We start from the raw sequence: 20,339 nt of genomic DNA on the forward strand, positions 1-20,339 counted from the left end.
CTTTCTCTAGGTTTGTTTTCAGCTACATGGTAACAAATATATGCAAATCCCTGCCACTGATTTCCAGCTAATCTTCATCAAGAGAGCTGGCTGAGATGTGTCCAGCAGAATGAAATAGCCAGTCCGTGAGCCATGTTTGTTGTATAGAGACAAGGCAGCTCTTAAATGGAAGTAATGTAAGAACAGTGTTTTTTAATCAAGTGTGCAGCAAACCATTACTGAAAAGGACACTGAGCATATTTGCCTACAGTTTTTTCAAGGTTGGATAGCCCAGTTTTGAGCCACTATACAGGACTAGGTACATTCAAAGACCAAGCCCAGTTTTGTCTCCCTGGCAGTCTAGGCACTGAGTGCATGAAAAGACAGGATTCCAGACACAGAATCCATCTTTCAGGGAATAACTAGTTCTTGTTGCTTCCTGGGACAGTGCTTCACTGCTTTTCTTTCCTGATCTTAATTAAGTAAAGAATTGCCTAGGGAGAGATGTCCCATTACAGCTGTTGGAAATTTTAGTCAGAGTTGTTTGTTTTTCTATCATTTTACAAGGTAAGCAACAGCGTAACCATCTGTCTACTCTTTAAATAAAATGAAAGAGAAGAAAAATCCTCTTTACTCCAGTTTTTCAGTGCAGAGGAAAAAGAACAGGCAGCTGGGCACTGAAGAGACCAGGGTTACAGTAAATTATTTTTCTCCCATCTAGCTGAAGTCATTTACAGTCTGCTGGTGACAGTGGCTGAAAATCTGGCATTGCAGGCTTCATCTTCTGCCTCTCCTGTCACTCCTCCGCACAGACCCACTCACCTCTTTTTGCTCCATCTTATCTTTTGTGTCTCTTCTGTTCTGCAGGAGTAAGTTTGCTGATCCCAGCAGGAGCCGTTCCACAAGGGAGAGTCTATGAGATGTATCTGACAGTTCACAGGAAGGAGAACATGAGGTAAAAACTGCCTTTATTTCCTTGTGCATTAATAGAGGGGGAAAATGTAGTAACTGAAGACCTGTGATACTAATGCTTATGCAAAGCCTACTGCATTGAAGCTATTTGCTGTCTTGGAGGTAAACACAAGCAAAACCAAGGATAAACTTTGCCACAAAACCAGCTCAGACATTTGCTTTCCTAACCAAGTGTTGCACTCTGCAGCAAGCCCTCATGCTGGGAGAGAGGATGCCAAATTGTAGAGGAGCAAGGAAAATATGCCAGCATGGTTTTGTGCAGCAGAGAAGGTGTGAAGTAACCTCTCGATAAAGACCAGTGCTGCAAAGGAGAAGGGAGCAAAGGAAAAAGGTGATAAATCAGCTCAGTGGAGGTGAGAGACAGGTGTCTGACTTGAAAAATCTTCTCTCCTGTTAGAGTAAAGGTGAATTTTTATTCTACCCTTCATGGGCTTGTCTAGTCCATGCAGAGGATGGAGCCAAAGCTTTTGGTGTCCTCTACCTTCTTGCTGCTTAGCCCCAGACCCACACACCCAAAGGCACCTAGAGCTGATGCTGGGATGACAACTGCTGGCTGTCTCCTGTTACCTGAATGTGTGGCCAATTCATATTCTAGATCTTAATATTTACTGGCATGGGATCTGGTAGCCTTAAAATTTTAAAAATAATTATACAAAAAGGCCAAGATACCATTTGAAGCTGTTTAGAAAACCCTAATGAAGAGAAAGGTGAGATCTTGGGCTGCAGAATGGACTTGTGCACAAAGGCAGAATGGCAAATGTGAAGCTGAGGCAGTCATTACACGGTGCTTTGCCTCTTTCTCCTCCTCATAGCTAGATATGTTTTTTGGCTCAGCCTCTTAATAGCTTTTATTATGTGCTAAGCCACAGCTGTTTATACACTGTGTGATATTGAACACTATTCTTTAGCTTGGTAGTCTTTCACCCAAGCTAAATAATCTGCTTAAAGAAAAATTAAGTAATCCTTCCACTCACCCTTTTGCATACATTATTCATCAGCTGCTCTTTGAAAATAGCTAATTGCAGCTACAGAAAAAATGTCTCTGTTCATAGCTAGTATTGATTATATTCTTATTACTTTTGGCTGTGAAAGAGGTTTACAAACAGTATTGAACAAAGACTCTTTCTTGAAGAAGGAAAAAAAAATAGGATGGCATCCCTTGTTATTCAGCTTGCTTCTAAATCTCCCTTTCCAAAATACCTAATTCTTAACAAAATATTTAATTCCTAGAAGATGCTGTGTGTGCAATTATTTTCTTTTCAGCCAGTTATGGAGGGAATCCCTGTTACTTTATTCATGCAGCTGTGGACAACTAATGTCACATACTTCTTTAATTTATTTTCTTCAAGGATCATAAAGCTGCCTCTGCATGCTTTGTGATAGCTGTAACTCAGCAAGTCACACAGAGGATAGAAGGATAAGTTAACCTGTGCTGGGAAATGTGCTTGCCAAACTGAGCAAGTATGCCAAAGGACACCTGCAGAAGTAAACAGAATTATGTGAATCCTCTCTTACAAGATTTTAGAAGTGATTTCTTTCCCTGGGAGAAGAGAGCAGAGCAGTCTGCTTTGGGGCAGCAGGGCTCATTGTGTTGTGGTGGCAGTCACTTTCTGGGTGCATGGAGTCCAGCTGCTTATTTGATTTGTGGCAGTTTTTCAGAAAGCACACCAGGTTCTTCATGCTCTTGGAAAGCAGCTTCTGGGACATTTAAGACGGAGCTCATTGAGTGTTGTCTAGATCACTCAGAACTGAATATTCACCTGTCCCCTTTCCCCAGGTGCCAAGGAGCAGAAGGGGGTGGGTGGCATCCAGCTGTAATGTTTGTCTGCTGCAGGACTGGGTACCAGACCCTTCACTTCTGTAGCAGAGCTACATCTATGTCAAAGCTTCTTTTTCTGATTGCATTGGCCACAGATGTTGCTTCATATAATTGGAGTCATATGGGTACCACAAGTTGCTGTGTGGCATAATTATTTTTTAAATCAGCTGGTGCACTGTTGCAGCACTCTAGCAGAGAGTCATAGTCCCCAGTAAGGACTAACTGCAGACATTTGCTTTTGTGGCCAGGCAGTAACTCCAGTGTATTCAACAAATACTCTGAGACCCTATATTTATTTTCATGAGCACTGTGGAAATGTGTATGGGTTAAAAAGTCCTGTTATGTGTTGATGTTGGCTGGCAGGGGACACACAAGAAATTATAAAATGCATGTTATTATCAGAAATGAAGGCAGAGTCTTGTCCTTGATATTACAACTAGCACTGAGGCAAGAATGTGGTCTCCACAGTGCTACCCTAGTAGAACCAGAGCAGCAACAGAGAGGGTCACCACCCCAGCTCACCTATCTCCAGCAACTTAGGATCTAGCTCACACTTTGTTTGTAGAACTGTGAAACTATTTCTGAATAGTCAATCTGAAACAGAAAATGTTATCTGTCAGACACCTGCAAATTCCCCTTTTCTCTTCTTTCCTTTGTTTTCATAGTAAGTTTCCTCAGTTAGTCTCTGAAAGCTATAGTACAGAAATTTGAGAGACTTCACAACCCAGTAATTTCACTCTTTGTGCTGCCTCAAAGACTGGTTAGGAGAGCTTTCTGAGACAGTCTGTTGATTCCATTTCATATCCATCAAAGCATGTGAGAGCAGGGAGATCACCCTAAGGGCATTATCCTTTAGCAGTGAATTGGGGTTCTGATAGCTTGCAGTAAACACCACTTGGAGGTAGTTGTTTCCTCCCTGTCAGTGTACTTGTGGCACAGTGGGGTTTCTCTTTTACTGAACTGATGCTCCAGGAGAGTGTTATCCTCACTATTCCTGTCATTTGGGGCAGGATGCATGGCAGGCAGCTCCCACACTCTGATCCCTGGCTGATATGTTGACCTCAGGAAAAGATCCACGTCCTTTATGAAGTAGCTACAGTAGGGAAAATTATATATAGGTGTGTGCTTGTACACATGTATGTACACGTGCAAATGCATATATACATGTATACATATATATGTATATGTTACATATATATGTGTAACTGAAAAAATGACAACCCTGTGAGAATATTTCACAGCTATCAGACAGGTTTCTGTCTCAAAGCTCAGTGTCTTTTTCAGTGTTTCAGAGCAGTTGTTCTCTCCCTTAGTCTGGGGAAGCGTCACCAACTTTGAGACTTGCGAGGAGTCCCTTCTTGAGTAGTGGTTTCATCTGTAAAATCAGCACATTACGTTGGCCAGTACCTGGCAAGAGCCTGTTCCCATGAGCATCTGTGAGAGTCCGTATCTTACAGATTATGTAATTTATTTAATTAATCTGTAATTTAATCCTAAGGATTAAATAGCATGAGTGTAAACCTCCAGCCTCCAGGATTTGTTTGACTGCTTCAGGTTAAAAAACAAATCTTGCTGTGAGCTAAATTAGAGGAGCTGTGTTTCCTTCAGAAACATCTGGCAGTGGTCAGTGCTAGATGGGGTCTGGGTCTTGATGGACCACTGGTTTTATTTTGTGTGGCAGTTCCCGTGTTCCTGTGTGAACCCCTGCTGAGCTCGCACAGCATTCGGTGGAGCTACTCTTGCATGCTCTAATCAGAGGCAGGAACTGCACAAAACAGATACAGCTCTGTGAAGGACACTTCTGTATAATCCATCACACAGGAGGTGTTCCAAATGAGAGTGGAGGTCACTGTGCCCACAAAATTTGACAACTCTGAAGAACAGCACAAGCAACACTCCTGAAGGTCTTGATGGAAGACACACATAAATGTGCAAATTTCAAATTAGCTACCTTAAAAGAGAAAAGAGTCAGGTGAGCCTTGCCAGGATTTGTATCAATGACTTCATAATGTATGCACAGGGTTAAATATAAAGTCAACCATCTGATCAATGATTCTGATCCGAGGAGCAATGTTGCTTTTTTCACCAGTAAACCTTAAGCTTAGTGATGTGAAATAAAAGAAATTGAAGTCTTCCACATTTCATTTCTCTACCTTCCTTATCTCAGTTGCATAAACAAAATTACTTTGCAACTCCAGAAGACAATTTCTTGAAGTGCCAGTCACTATAATTGAAAAATTCAACATGAAAAAGATCAGAGCATGAACAAAAGGGGAGGGTAAACTTCTCAGAGTATTTTCCTTCTGAAGATAGACTGTCAGAAGAACCAGAATCTGTTGAGAATATTAAGTTTGAAACTTAAGAAAGAACACATACTAAAAATAAATCCCCAGCAGTGAAAGAGAAATAAAATATTTTCCCTCTAACTTTTGTCTAAGCTGTGTGGAAGGGTTGTCTTCTGTTGCTATATGATAGCCATTCCTGTCTCCCTGCTCTGCCCTGTGCTTCCTGAGCTGCCTGGAGCACCGTGGCAGGAAGCAGAATGTAGTCCCACTGAGGAGTGGAGATTTATCTAGTTGTGCTCACATCTGCTGTCTGACAGCTACCTTAATGAATATGGTCTGGCTTATTACAGGGAGATGGTTTCGAATGAGTAATCCCATTAAAAACACAAATTTGATTGTGAAGAGACCAGATATAATGAATAAAAGTTTGTTTGCTTTTAAATATAACTTTACTGTTCTTGATAATCTCTGAGGGAAAATATCTAAAAATATCTGAAGACCTTTCAGTTACTGTTAGTGCCTTTTAAAAGAAACACTAAGCAGTTAGTTGAATTTTAGTCTCAGATATTTATAAAACAAAAGCATCTCTTTGTTTTTGGAGTTATACAGCAGTGCCCAGTCTCCTCTAATGAGTTGTCCTGAGACTGCTGCAAGCCTAAAGTGAAGCCCATGTTGATGGGGTTTTTGTAGGGGGTTGAGTTTAGGGTTCTTTTTTGGAAAAGAGCCTAAAAGATGGTCCAGAGTTTTTATCTTTTCAGCTGATGGGTTTAACTCCCTTGCTCTATAAGCTCGCTGTGTCTCTCTGCTGGATCTCCCACAACCTGTAAGACGTAAATCTCAATGCTGGTCACAACACGTGCTACTCTAGGCTGGGTCCTGGCTTTGCTGCTGCTGCATCACCTGTTTCAGGAGAAGGAATAAAAATTGCCTTTATTGAGTTGCCTACACAATAACTTTTCTTCAGAAGAATTTGTTGTTTACTAATTCCATGAATTACTGTTGGTTTATACTTTGAAGAAGAATGATTATCCCTTGTATAACGTATCTTGTCTACTGCATCTGTTTCTGTTTTCATTAGCTATAGTAAGGCATAATCCCTTTTTTTTAAATGGAAATGGAAAACAGTGAGAAGCAAGAAAAGATTTGTCGAGAGATTTTTGTTCCTTTTTCCTGTCACTTGTCATAGTGCACCTCTCTTCTGTCTGTGCTATTATGTTCTTTAGCCTCATTCCTCTGGGTTTCAGGTGTTTATTTCTGAGATCTCATGGTGGTCCCTAAACATGCTGCTGCTACCTGCAGTCATGTTAGAGCTGGAGAGGAAATGGAATATCACTGTGATGTGCTCTGACATGCCTTGTCCCCTACAACATCAAAAATCAGATTTGCTTTTTGTCACTGTGTCATGTAACTTGTTGATGCCTGGTGTGTTGCAGCAAGCTCACCTGAAATGTTGTTCACTTTTATTGCTTCCTTTGTTGCTAAATAACTCTTTGGAACTTGTTTTGCTCCAGCCTCAGCTACTGTACAATTAATAAGATTTTATTTCCTACTCATATTTTTACCCTCTTTAGAATTTTGCCATGGTCTTCTGGCTTTCACTGTTACTTGCAGTGATTCCTTATTAATTGTTACCTGCAAATGTAGTTATTGTTTTCCACATAGTGTGTAGAAATCCTGGCCTCACAGTAGTCAGAGAGAAGTTTAGCATAGACTTTAACAGAGCTGGGATTTCACCTCAACAGTGACAGTGACCCACTTCACACCACTGGAGAACTTCTCTCCAACTCATTATATCTCAGTTTTTAAAGGTTTATCTGCCTGAGGTGGATGTTGGAGAGTCACTAGGACCAGCAGGTGTTCAGTAATTTTGTGGTGCCAGTCTCTGATGTGTACCTGGTTGGGAATTTGGGACTGTAAAGTCAAGCACCCCCACAACTGGCCCATTTTTCTGCTCTTCACTAATCACACTATTGCCTATCATAAATACCCAGGTCAGGACCCTGGATATCTCATCTGCTTGGCAATAAATCTTCTAAGTTTGGTGACAAAGATACTGTTTATGAACATGAGGAAAAAATATCAAGCCTTGATATTTTTAACATGTCCTTTGTATGCTTGCATCCACTGCCCATCTCAGTTCCTCACTCTGCAGTCTGCAACACATCCTGACTTGGTGTTCTGCATAATTTCTTTGTACTTGTTCTAATCAGCTACAAAATATTGCAGCACAGAATCATGCCCTTCATCAGAGTCCTAAAATCTGACAGTTAAAAAAATTTTGGCACGAAGCAGTGACTAAACTTAACTTTACTTGGAGACAACTTCAGACTGTATGATTTATCAGTACCATATTATTTTAATGACCATTTGGGGTTTTTTGACTGCAGGTATCCGTTCTTGTCGATTTTAACTCCTTTTTCACCTAAAAGGCACTATATTATTTTTTTTAAGGCAATCATGATATATACACTCCTGCATTCTTTTTGACTGCTTGTTTTGTAATTCAGTCAAAAAAAAACTATGATAGCTTGTATTTTCTTTCTTTTCTTTTTCATGGGTCAGTACTTTTAGATGAATTTAGGTTAACTAGGTGATTAAGTCCATAGCTGGTATCTGCTTTTCATATAAATATTTTAATTTTGAGATATCTTTCTTGTAAGATACTATGTTTTTTGAAATTTCTTGAATTAGGAGTGTGTTCAAATATCCACCAATTCCCAAGGCTGATGACCACTTAAAAAACAGTGACATGTCTGAGTGTTTTTTAAGCTTCTTGTTGCTTCTTACAAAAAAATAACAATGTAAATGAGAGCAAAAAAGAAGGAATGTTTTAGTGAAAAAACATCCAATGATTTATTCAATCTGGCCTTGCAAAACAGTGGTACCTCATCTTCTTAATCTGAATCCAATGATTCTCTGCAGTATGCAAGAGGAGCTGGGCTAGGTACTTTATCTGCTAGTGTTTCATTTATTTTGTGTATTGTTTGTTAGTCTAAAATAGCTGGCAAATACATGATAGCTGTCCAGATTGTTATATTTTACATCTTTTTTGAAAGACATCTATATCGCAGCTGTTTGTTTCCAGTCCATGGATTTTCAGAAACAATTGTTAAGTCATTTAGTAAACTCATCAGTTAATTTCCACAGATGCGTATCATCTGGATTTACTGATTTGCATAGATTTAAATTTTCAATGCCAGACCCTTTTTTTTCAAATGTTACAAAAACCTCCACAGCATTTGTGACAACCAGGGGTAATTTTCAAAAGTGCCTTCATTCCATTTTGAAAAAGGATTTCTCAGAACTTTGTCTTTCATTCTATGAGATTAATGGGATAGGCAGGGAGAATTAAGGTGGACAAAATTAGATTAGTCCTATGGACATGTATTTGCAATAGCCAGAATAGGTGTGATAAATTTGATATCAAAATAGCTTCTGTCCTGATTTAGCCTCCTTCAAAATGTTATCTAAGATTACCTGCTCTGCACTGGTGTGGCCTGACCTTGAATACTGTGAGCAGTTTTGACTACCAGAATGTGTGAAAGACATTAAACTTTCAGAGAGCATCTAAAGGAGGGGCCATGAGGATAGTGATAGGTCTTGAAGGGAAGCCATGTGAGGATTGGCTGAGGTCACTGCATCTGTTCAGCCTGGAGGAGACTGAGGGGAGATCTCACTGCAGTTACAGCTTCCTTGTGAGAGGAAGAGGAGGGGCAGGCACTGACCTTTTCTCTGTGGTGACCAGAACCCGAGGGAACGGTCTGAAGTTGCGTCAGGAGAGGTTTAGGTTGGATATTAGGAGAAGGTTCTTCACGCAGAAGGTGGCTGGGCACTGGAACAGGCTCCCCAGGGCAGTGGTCACAGCACCAGCCGGGCAGAATTCAAGTGTTTGGACAATGCCCTCAGGCACATGGTGTGACTCTTTGAAATAATCCTGTGCAGGGCCAGAAGTTGGACTTGATGATCCTTCTGGGTCCTTTCCAGCTCAGGATATTCTAGGATTCTGTGATTACAGCTACTTTTTTTTTTTTTTTCTCTTGGTAAAGACAAAGACTTGCAGAAAAAAACAGCAATGTTGTCTCAAAGAATGATGCAGATATACTTGTATTTGTAAATGCAGCATAGGACTGAACTCTCAGCCAGAGCAGAGCGCATGTGGTCCTGTGGGCAGATCAGGATTTTAAGTGCAGATCACATTGAATGCTTTTAATCTCCCACTTGCTGGTTTCTGGATCATGAATTTGTCCTCTATTATTTAGGGAGGCGGTTGATGAGGCACATTCAGCTGTATTTGTCATACACCAGATGTCGGGATAGTTAAAGTCACTCATGCTTCCCCTTGTTTGAAGCTCCTCAGCAGTTGGTCTCGGATGGTTTGCACTTGCACACATGTGCACACACACACATGCACACACACTATCATTTTCAAACTAGAGAGTATGTTGTGCATCCTAAATATTCATATGATTTCCCATAACACCAATTCCTAGTGACTGGCAGCAAGCACACTGGATAATACCTGTGTTTTTAGCTGAACAGCTTGGGGTAATCACTAGAAATCTTGGGCTTTGCAAGTGTGTTTTATCCTTACACTATTCCTTACCATCCCTTCATCCTTTCTCCCTCACCAGCAGTGACACTTGCTCCCTCCAGGCATATTTGCAATAGCCATTCTAGTAGATCTGAATGCCTCTAAAGTGTCAGTGGTTTGGTGATGACTCAGAACTCAAACTGCACATCTCAGATCCGCTGTGTACCACTTTCAGTCATGCTTATGTACTTATTAATTCAGTGTCTTCCTCTCTTCATCAGTTTTCTCTGGCCTGACAGTAAACGATTCTCACAAGTGATGCCTACAAGAGCCACCATTCATTTTTGTGTGTTACTGAACAACTGCCAAATGCAGCAGTGACCACATTTTGGCAGTGGGTGAAATGAAGCCTCTGCACACCATCTGCAAGGATCCTTCAGAGTGGAGTGTACTTAGCAAATATGACCTATAATTTGCTGACACCTAAACCTGCATTTTGACACATGAGTGATACTTGGCACAAAAACAAACAAAAAAGGAAACAAATATGGATGTGGAAAAAATTAAAGAAAACGGAAGCCCATCTATTTTGCTCACACAGTCATTTTTATTTTAATAGAAGGATTTTTTATTTTTACACACACACCCAAATGAACCTTTTTGTCTTTTTCCACTCACTTAATATCCATGTTTCTGTCTCCTTGCCAGGCCACCTGTAGAAGACAGCCAAACCCTGCTGACACCAGTGGTGAGCTGTGGCCCACCAGGAGCCCTGCTAACCCGGCCCGTCATTTTAACCATGCACCACTGCGCAGAGCCAAACACAGAGGACTGGCAGATCCAGCTGAAGCACCAGGCTGCCCAGGGACCGTGGGAGGTGAGGCTCCAGAACTCCAGCCTGTCTGCTAGCTGCAGGCAGGGCTCTCTGCTAGTCCTTTACTTGCCTTTCTGGACTTGGATGCCTGTATTTTGGGGTTTCCATGTGAGACACATGGCTGCTACAGGCGGGCAGGAGCGCCCTTCCCTGCAAGATGTCTAAGCTGCCGAGTGCCCATGCAGAGATCTGTCTTGGGGCACTTTGGCACCTCCTAGTACTAGCAGTTTTCCATGGTGGGAGCCTGAGGTGGTTCCTTTCCAGCAGTATAGCAGGAGAATGCCCCAAGACAGTGTGGTAAGAGGATCTTCCCACTATAACTGGAGCATAAAGTAATGCTTTTAGCAGGGCTGGACCATCCTAACAGAGCCCTCCTCTCCAGTGCTTCTCCTCCTGTGCTTCTATGTCCCTGCTGCCACCAGTTGGTCTCATAATTAATTTGGCAAGGGTACTTCTTCCTACTGGTAAGCTTAATAAGCTCAGGGTGGCTTCTGAAGGCAGTTGGACTGACAGCAGCAAAAGTGCCGTGTCCAGCATTGTCTTCAAAAGCCTCTTGTGTTTGTCCTCCTGCCTGTGGCACCAGCTCTTCCTCCTGCTGGGAGGGAGCGTGCAGCAAACTCAGCTCTGTCTCTCCAGCTAATCTGCACCCCACAGCCCAACTTGTGGCACCACACGTGTGTTCCTTATTTGTGTCTGTGTGGTCCTGGCACCTCTTCATTTCCCCCCCATCCTCATCCTGCCCTAGGCAGAGGTTGCTCTGCCAGCCCTGCACACACCCTGGTGTGTGTATAGCATCCGTGGGGCCCCTGGCTGTCACAAAATGATCTTCCTCCTGTCAGTTCTGGAGCAGCTTCTCCAAGCTGAGCCACACACACACCCCTGCAGCATCACTCTGGGCAGCACTTCCTGTCAGAGCCAGGTGCTGGTGTGGCCATGGAGCAGCACCTTGCCCTCCAAAAAGATTGTGCCACCGCTGCAAATGTGGCAGGTTTGCCTCTCTGGAGATTGAGGGAGCCAAGCTTAATGCCTAATGCCAGCTGAGCCCACTTCTCTCAGCTGCCAGGTGTGTACACGTTGTGCTGCAGAGCTGCAGGCAGCAGGGATGAAGTGGACAAGTTGTTCTGAGCATCGTGTGGTACACAGTGGCTTTGCAAGAGGCGGCTGTCACCTGCTGCTGACATTTCACTTCTGCTCCCTTTCAAAGCCATTCAGAGCACCTTGTGTTGTGTGCAGGATACTACATGCAGGGTTGAATGGAGAAATTAGCAGGGGAGCTGTTTTCCCCTACGCCCAGAGTGGGGAGGTCATCTGCATTCAGGCAGTATTTTTTTTCCTCATCCTGCAGTCTCATCAGAGGATTATTCTGAGGAAGCAGCAGGTGATATTTCATATAGATGTGGTATTTGGCCGTCGCAGAGGTTACTTCCCTTCCTTGAGTTTTTATAACTCCTTATTGTCGTGCTTAGGAGGTGAAGGGCAGTTATTTATTCAGCATGCCTGAGACTACTGATGCTAAATCATGGCCACCAAATTATTAGTTCTGCAATATCTCTATCAATAAAAATCTTGGTGATATTTTCATTATTTGCCTAACTCTACCCAGAGCTTTAAAAGCAGGAGTGAGGACAGGGGGAGTTTTCAACCTCCAATGTCATCACCAGCACCTAAGAGAAATCTGCTCCCTATTGCCTGCGAGGAGAAAAGCTGGAAGCAGGACTTTTAGACCTTGACTAATCTAAGGGGCAAACAGCAAGGACTTTTTACATCATCCAGGCTTGAAAGGGGCATTGCTGCCTGAAAGGAGAGCAGCTCTGAGGAGTCATATGCTGTAACTTGGCTTCTTTCTCTCTTAGGATGTGGTGGTGGTCGGAGAGGAAAATTTCACCACCCCGTGCTACATCCAGCTGGACCCAGAGGCCTGCCATATCCTGACAGAAACCCTCAGCACCTATGCCTTGGTGGGACAGTCAATCACCAAGGCAGCAGCCAAACGTCTCAAACTGGCCATCTTTGGACCGCTGTCCTGCTCTTCCCTGGAGTACAGCATCCGGGTCTACTGCCTCGATGACACGCAGGATGCTCTTAAGGTGGTTCTTGATCTCTTGCTTGCTCTCCCTGTCCCTTCCCAGTTGTCACAGGACTGCAGTCATAGCAGAGACTGGACCTTCTGCTCCATGTATTCATGCTCCCTGGGTTATTTTTCTGATTAGAAGAGCTTGACAGCAAGATGCTGTTTTACAGTTTAACCTCCAAACGCTATAAATTGTCCTTTGCATAGGGATCTCACACTATTTTCCACCCACCAGTCTTTTTTTCCTTTGTTTACCTGTATCATATCCTGAATCCTAAGGTTTTTGCATTATTAAAAGGCCATAAGGTACACAGGGCTTCATTCGTTATTCATGTATTTTTAATGCTAAGTGCCAGATCCCCAGGGATGGGGAAACATATAAATGCTTCTTTGTAAGTAGTTGATAATGATAAAAGAAGCTTCTGGCCCGTTAATCACTGCCTGCTTTCATACTGCTTTATTACACCTCTTTGCGTGCAGCTTTCTGTGTTGGGAATTCGCAACTGGAATAAACCAAAGCTGCTGCTATCCCTAACTGCATAACCTTACTCTCCCTGAGTAATTCTGGCATTCGCACATACCCACACTCACTACATGCAGATGAGCAGAGAGGTAGTCATACTTGCTATTTCTCTTTATAAATACCTGTACTTACACAGAAGGTATCTATAATAGATGCACTCATGAAATATGTAGCTCCAACTGCACAAGTGAGTTTATTAAAAGGTGGGGATTTTCCTTTAGCTGTAAGTGGTGCAACTTCACTTCTTTGCGGCAAAGTCATTTCAAAGCCTGATTAAGCAGAGTCATCCTGCTGCTGTACATACCTGCTTTTGTTTCCCCACGTCTAGGTGGGAGTTATTGGGACTTAAACCCAAATACACTGGCTGGGAGGTGTTTGTGTTTTTCAGAACAGTGACCTCCATCACTGAGAGCAGCACGCTTGGTTGTCCTCCCTGATACTCTCTGATATTGCCTGCCTTAGGCTTTGCTGAGGGGGTGCTCTTGTAGATGTAAGAAAGGCAACAAAGTGTAAGGGTTGAAGCAGGCACATGGTGACTTAAGCATGGTTTTGTCCTCTGGGAGCTTGGTCCCTGTCACTGCAATGGTGTTACTAGCCTTTAAGAAACTATTATTTTCCCTGGACTGATTTCCCTTTTGTTTCTCCTATTAAAAAAACCCAACAAAACAAAAACAAACAAACAAAACAAAAACTGAAAACAACAAACAGACAAACAAAAAACAAACAGTGAAAAGGATCTTTCATAGCAATCAAGCTTCAAAGGTCCTGATGGTTTTATGCCTGTGCTGCATAATACAATTTTCCATGGGTTTGACAAGGCCTGAGGTAATAATAACTGAGTTGGAGGGGCCTTGGCCAGCCAGCTAATGCAGTCAGAGCTGAGGAATCTAATTAGGAATTACTCAGGAGCTGTTGGTCTGTTTCTAATAGACTGTAGGGAGAGTTGTGTGGTAAAGTTAATCCAATTCAGTGCAACAGCAGAAGGGATCAGGGAAGGCACATGAGGGAACTATCCTTCACCTGAGCAGCTGCAGCCAGAATTTGGGAGGGCAACAGGTCAGTCCTTGGGATCCTGCTGCAGTTAGATGCCATAGTGAGACTGAAATTTAGTGGGAAAAGGTGAGCAAAGTCAGGAGGCCACCATCCCACTCAGTGCCTACTGCTTTTTTACGTCAAGTTCATGCATTTTGATTTTCTTTCTCTTTGGCATGTCTACCCCAAGACTGCGGGGACACCCATGGGGTTTAAGGCCTGGCTAGCTGGTGGTTTGAAGGAGGACAAGCACATCTACTTGCTGGCCACAGACTCTTATGGATGCATGAGCTGCACTTCTTTGGAAGTGTAAGGTCTAGGAAAGGAGAAGACTGAGGAAAAAAAAACCTAGTAGACCAGCTGTAGATGAGTAAAATAGGTGTAGATGGAACGGCTGGCCAGTGTGTATAAGCAGGCATGTACAAACTAGTACATACAAACCAGTGTGTGCTAAACATCCCTGTGTGACAGTGTTGTGCAGACTCAATCTATGACTATTTAGATAGAAGAAGAAAAGGCTGGGGTATTTGGCACATGCTTTCACAGCAGCTGGTACTGCAGCAGCCCCTGCTGTGTTGGGAGGACATCCTTGGCATTCCTGTATTGTCAAAGGGAAGGCATTCACAGGGCAATTACCACTGGGTGTGGGGACAAGGTGTGCAGACAGGGCTGGGCCAGCAGATCCTGAGGTTTGAAGTATTTTGGAGAGGAAAGAAAAGTTGTAAGCAGCAGGTGAAGCACCAGCTGCAACATCTCTGTGCTTGAGGCTGGCTGCTCTGGGCAAAGCACAGCAAGGGTAGTGAAGAGCAATATTCCCACATTTGCATTCCCTGAGCTTTGAAAGAGCCTTTGTGTAGGGGATTGTGTATATTTTTTAATAGACAACCAAATGTATTCTGTTCTTATTTACAACTAGGAATGAGTGTGCCATATGCTGAGTATGTTTTAACAGCCACCTAAGGAAGACAAGTAGATGCAGTATAAAGCACAGTGCAGTGTTTATCCAGCAGACTTTTCCCTCTCATCATGCAGAGTAAGCACTCACAGCTGAGCTGCCAGCACTCACAGTACAGTAGGGAAGTGTAATGATTTGCCATCAATAAGAGCTCGGTTATTGTGGGAGCAGCATAGGACGGTTCCTGGTGGCTGTGGAGCAGCATGGGCTCTGTGCTGATCACACATGCAGCATCTTCTGCCCCACAGGGTCCTGAGCCACCTGCATGGGATGCTCACAAAAGTGCTTTTTGGCCAAGGATAAGAGGAATAGTGACCATGAGTGCAGGCCTCTTCTTTTAAGGCTAATTTTTGCACTTTGAAGGGGACATCCAAGGTTAGAAAAAAAAAAAAAAAAAAAAAAAAAAAAAAAAAAAAGAAAAAGGAAAAAAAGTAATAATATGACAGCTATAAAGAAATCCATCTGCTTTGCTCTCTTTATTGATGTGTGGCTTTGAGAACGAGGTATGTGACCTGTGTGTGGCAGCATGGCAGGGGCTGAGCAGCCAGATACATGGAAACAGCTGCCTCCCTCACTTGGGGGCATGTGAAGGACCTCAGGCTGTAGTAGAGTGACATTCACCAACCTGCCTTGTGCTGCACAGTAGCTGTCTTCACAAAAAAACATCCAAAAATGGGCACAATAGGCCTGTGATTTCTCTCTGTTATTTAATGCATATTTTTCTTTCTAGTGAAGAAAGGCACAGCTTGGACTAAACACTGTTGTTTGCTTGTGCCCCTTTAAGGGGGAGACCCAGGCTGAGGCTGTTCTGGTGTCATGGGTGATGGAGTGATGCCTTACACAGCTCCCTCTCCTAGGAAATAACTCCTGCCTTGCAGGGTGGTGAGAGACAGTGGGCAGGGCGACCACAGCCACCTCAGCATGGGGCAAGCAATATGCAGCTCAGGTTTTGGCTCAGAAGGACACAGAGGTGCCAGCCAGTGGGATAAGCACTGCTCTGAAAAAAGGCTGTATGGCAGGAAGCAGCCCGCATGTTTGAAGGGCTGTGCAAGTCATGGCTCCAAATTAATTCTGAATTAATTAGCTAAATGGCATGGAAGAAGCACGGGCTGCTTGGCATCCTCCAGTTAGAGCATGTGGAAAGGCTACAGTAGCCCAGGGTGGCTACCAGAAGTGGGATGTTGAAACTAGACACACAAATCTGTTGAGTGGGATGGTGCAGCATCACACTGCAGTTTCCCTCCACAGCAGTGCAGCTCCCAGAGCTGGTGCAGCATGGGCAGGAGCAGTTTCTCAGCAGCCCTGCCCTGCATGCCTGAGAAGTGGCATCTGCAATTAGCTCACATGGTTCCACAAGTCATCTTCTGGACCTTCCAAGGAGGTAATTGGAACATAATGAAGATCTATAGTAATCAGATAATTACTATCGATTGCTGTTTAGACATCTTGATGAAGTAATTAGGTGGCACTGGAAAGAAGCTGGAACTGATTCATTGGCATAACCTTAATCTGAAAGGTTTTCTGATTTTGTTTCTTTTCCTCTAATGGCCAACAAAAGAACATTGCTTTAGCTTCAGGATTTGCCAGATGCTTTTCTTACATTCCCTTAATGTGGTCAGGAGCAGCTTACCAAAAATGGGGACTCCTTTATTTGGCCTGGGGCAAAATCCTGGTTTTGTGTGCCCCTGTATTCCTTGAGCATCTCCACTGTGTGTGATTGTCTTTGGCCACATGAGATTGGTTGGCTGGTTGACTCTTTTAATTAAATGTGACTGAGATTGGTTATGTTGGTTTCTAATAGGGCTCACGGAGGTGCCTTTATACTTGCTTCTTCCATGTGGTCCACAATTAGGCTGTTTGTAGGCAACACTGTGGTCTTACTAATTATAAGCTTATATTTAGCTTCATAAAATGACCAGACTCTTGGCTTGCTAGCTTTTAATCACATGACAAGTATTTCCTTTGCCCTGAACCTGTGTATTTGTGTGAACAAAATGCTCCATCAGAGTGTCTTGCGCTGTTTCCATGCCATCCTGCTGGACAGTGCCAGAGTAGGTATCTGTTATCTCTGTCATGGGGCACTTTGTCAGGAGGCCATGAGCTGACAGACCAGTGGTATGCACAGGTCCCATGTCAGCAGGACCTACATAAATAAGAGTTTCCGAAAACAGGATAGGAAAGCTACTATTAGATGTCCAGTTTGATGAGTAATGGAGATTGATCTATTTCTGTACTCAAAGAGTGACTGCATGCAAGGTCTTCATTCCATATAATAGCATAGAATTGAGCTTCTGCTTATAGGACATGTGAGAGAACACTGTGTCTCCCAGAGGAGAAGTGCCTGCATCCCTGCTGGGCTGCTGCTAGATGAAGGAGGTGAAAGGGTTATAATCAGATCAACTAATGCAGTTCCAATTCACAGGGACACAAAATTCTGTGTGATGCCTGTGTTTAACCTATATTACACAAGTTACAGCATCTACAGCACACAATCTTGAGGACTCAGAAGACCATTGTGCTGTCGTGGTGAAATCTGACCACTTTCTTCTTTTTATCCCAATACTGCAGGAGGTTCTCCAGCTTGAGCAGCAGATGGGTGGGCAGCTTTTAGAAGAGCCTAAAGCTTTGCATTTCAAGGGAAGCACCCACAACCTCCGTCTGTCCATTCATGACATTGCCCATTCTCTCTGGAAGAGCAAGCTTCTGGCTAAATACCAGGTGAGCATAGCAAAACATTCCCATTGGATGCTAGAGGTGAGCCTTAAAGAAATACTGTCACACACAGGTGTGTTTAAAAAACACTAGGAGTCAGGCTGTAGTTCCATGGACATTTGTTTTCCCTGGACCATTTTAAGTCACATTAGCATGGAGCCTGCAGTCTCTGGTCACATAGCATCCATGCCTTGGTCCCACGCCCCACCCTGACTCTACTTTTTTGCTTTCCTCCTGCAGGAAATTCCCTTTTACCACATCTGGAGTGGATGTCAGAGGAACTTGCACTGCACCTTCACACTGGAAAGGTTCAGTCTGAATACCCAGGAGCTGGTGTGCAAACTGTGTGTGCGGCAGGTTGAAGGAGAAGGACAAATCTTCCAGCTCAACTGCTCTGTCTCAGAGGTAAATGACAGTTGTGTACTTTTCTGTCCAACTGCAGGAACATGGGATGGCTAAGAAGGCAAAACCTTTCCCATTGCTATCTCTTTAGTGCTTCCCATGTTGCTCCTGATGGCTGGTATAGACATAAAGAATAGATTAAGTTGTTGCTTTGTCTCTCCTGTTGCATTTTTCCTTAGTTTATCTCATTTGGAAGAAAGCATCCCTCGTTCAAGGGTGGGAGGAGAGCAGCTTTGGTCTCTCTACTAGTGCTGCTTTTCTGTGTCTATGTGGAGGACTTCTTTGCCTGCCACTCTGTAAAACATCTCATGAAGCTCTTATGGTCCTGTTTCCTTGGCAGTCCATGAGACCCATCATGCCTGACAGTTCCCTGGAGAGAGAGAAAAGAGAATAGGAAAATGTCAGTGCTGTGTGTTCCATCAGCCACTCCCCTCTGATCCCATGTAATAATAGCTGCTGTGCAATAGGAAAAATATCAGATGATCTGGTTGCAGTAAACTTTTCTCCTCATATTTTGCTACTACTACAAATCCTGTAGACTTTTGTCTTTGGCAATTTTTCTTTTGATGCCTGAAATTTTCCAGAAGAAATACTATCAAAAGTTTGGGGACATCTTTGCCAATGCTATGCAGCACCTTGAGAATTTTTTCTCCATGGGGCAGTCAAACTTGGGGCTGAGATGGAGCAACAAGTTCAGGTGTGGCCTTGACTTCAGTGAACGTGCTGGTGGGTTTTATCCCTGGTGCCCTTGGCAGCTACAAGGGACAGACTCTCAGGCAGCAATTACAGCTGGCTGGCTTGGGGAAGGGCTGCGAGAGCAGAGACCAAAGTTACTTGTGCTGTAGGGCTCTGACAGTGAGCACCATTACCCATAACATCTGCTTGGTTAGTGGGTGTAAAGTTACAGATTCATCTGGGGACTACACAGCATTAAGGACAGATGGTAAAACAAGCATCATAAACAATTATTGTAATAAGTGCTGCATTGAGGTAATCACTAATTTAACCTCACAGTGAAGAGAAAGAACTGAAAGTAACTTTAATGAAATGCAAGTATACACTATAATCATCTTCAGCTGGTTGTGTGTAATAGGGCCTGGTAATAGATTCAGAGGGAACAGGATAATATTCTTGTCTTGTGCTGTGATCCTATCCATCAAGGATGAATAGAGGGAGTGAATAATACCACTGTGATCAAGGCTGCCTCCTGCAAAATTGCCCCTTTGTGTTGACACTTTGTGATATTCCCAAACTCCAGCGAGGAACAGGAGGACCTTGGGCTGCTAAGAGCTGGAATATAGCGTCAACTAGGGAAAAATCCTATCACTGAGAGATTTGGTGAAAGGGTAATCATCTGAAAGGGTAATAACTGCAACAAACCAATGTATGCCTCTAGAAGTGTGATAAAGGCATCAGGCCAGGCACTAGGAAACCATAGCTCTGGTTCCTCACATTTTCTTCTGAGGTTATGCTAGTGGTATCCAGCTAGTGGTTAGGCATTGCAGGACTGTGTTGGCATCTTTCTTTATTGCTGAATCTGTCTCTCTGCCACTGTCACCCTGCCATAAAAATTTAGTAACATAGTTTCCTGCATCCTCCCTTGATTGGCTTTCTTTTTAGTCCCCTGCAAAGGATGTAAAACTTCTGCAGATTAAACTGTCTTATACTGGCTTTATACAGTGTCTACCACTGGGACTTCAAAAATACAAATGCAGCGAGTGCCAAAACATGCACATTTGCAAAGCAGGAGGAAAACTGTGATAAAGGTCTCTCATGATTCATTTCTGAAGCCCTGTTTTTATCTTGTGCCATTGATACTCACACAAGAGAGCCCCAGGGCAATGCTACAGATACCTGGGCCCCTCCTGCAGCAATGTTGAAGCCCCTGGGGCTGCAGGCCACCTTGACAGTTAGGGCAGCACTTGTGTCCTTTGGCCCAGAATATAAAGAAAAGGTTATCTGTCTGCAGTGCCACTGCCACCACCCTACTGCCACTTCCAGCCTCCCAGTGTGGGTGAGCTTGAAGGCAGCACCAGGCATGTCATTTTCCTGGCTCCTGGGCAGTGCCTGCTGCCAGGCTGTTGGACATCAGGGTTGGGACAGGCAGTCTGTGATCCAGGGCCTTGGCACCCAAGTACAGATGCCACATTTAACATGTTAATTGAGGACATTACAGGGTAGTGT

At 43.5% G+C, this 20,339-nt stretch overlaps 1 protein-coding gene across 2 annotated transcripts in view; it reads left to right on the top strand.

Moving 5' to 3' along the window:
- UNC5C (unc-5 netrin receptor C) overlaps positions 1-20,339 on the top strand; it is a gene marked incomplete at its 5' end in the record, with an annotated part of 242,618 nt that overhangs the window by 219,865 nt on the left and 2,414 nt on the right. For both annotated transcript variants that reach the window (XM_083862300.1, XM_083862301.1), the window contains 5 exons: positions 847-934; positions 10,295-10,463; positions 12,314-12,547; positions 17,610-17,759; positions 17,994-18,158. In XM_083862300.1, coding sequence (XP_083718426.1) covers positions 847-934; positions 10,295-10,463; positions 12,314-12,547; positions 17,610-17,759; positions 17,994-18,158 — 806 coding nt within the window. The remainder of the gene's footprint in view (positions 1-846; positions 935-10,294; positions 10,464-12,313; positions 12,548-17,609; positions 17,760-17,993; positions 18,159-20,339) is intronic.

This window comes from Zosterops lateralis (genome assembly GCF_965231275.1).
Source record: "Zosterops lateralis genome assembly, chromosome: 5".
Lineage (NCBI taxonomy): Eukaryota > Metazoa > Chordata > Aves > Passeriformes > Zosteropidae > Zosterops > Zosterops lateralis.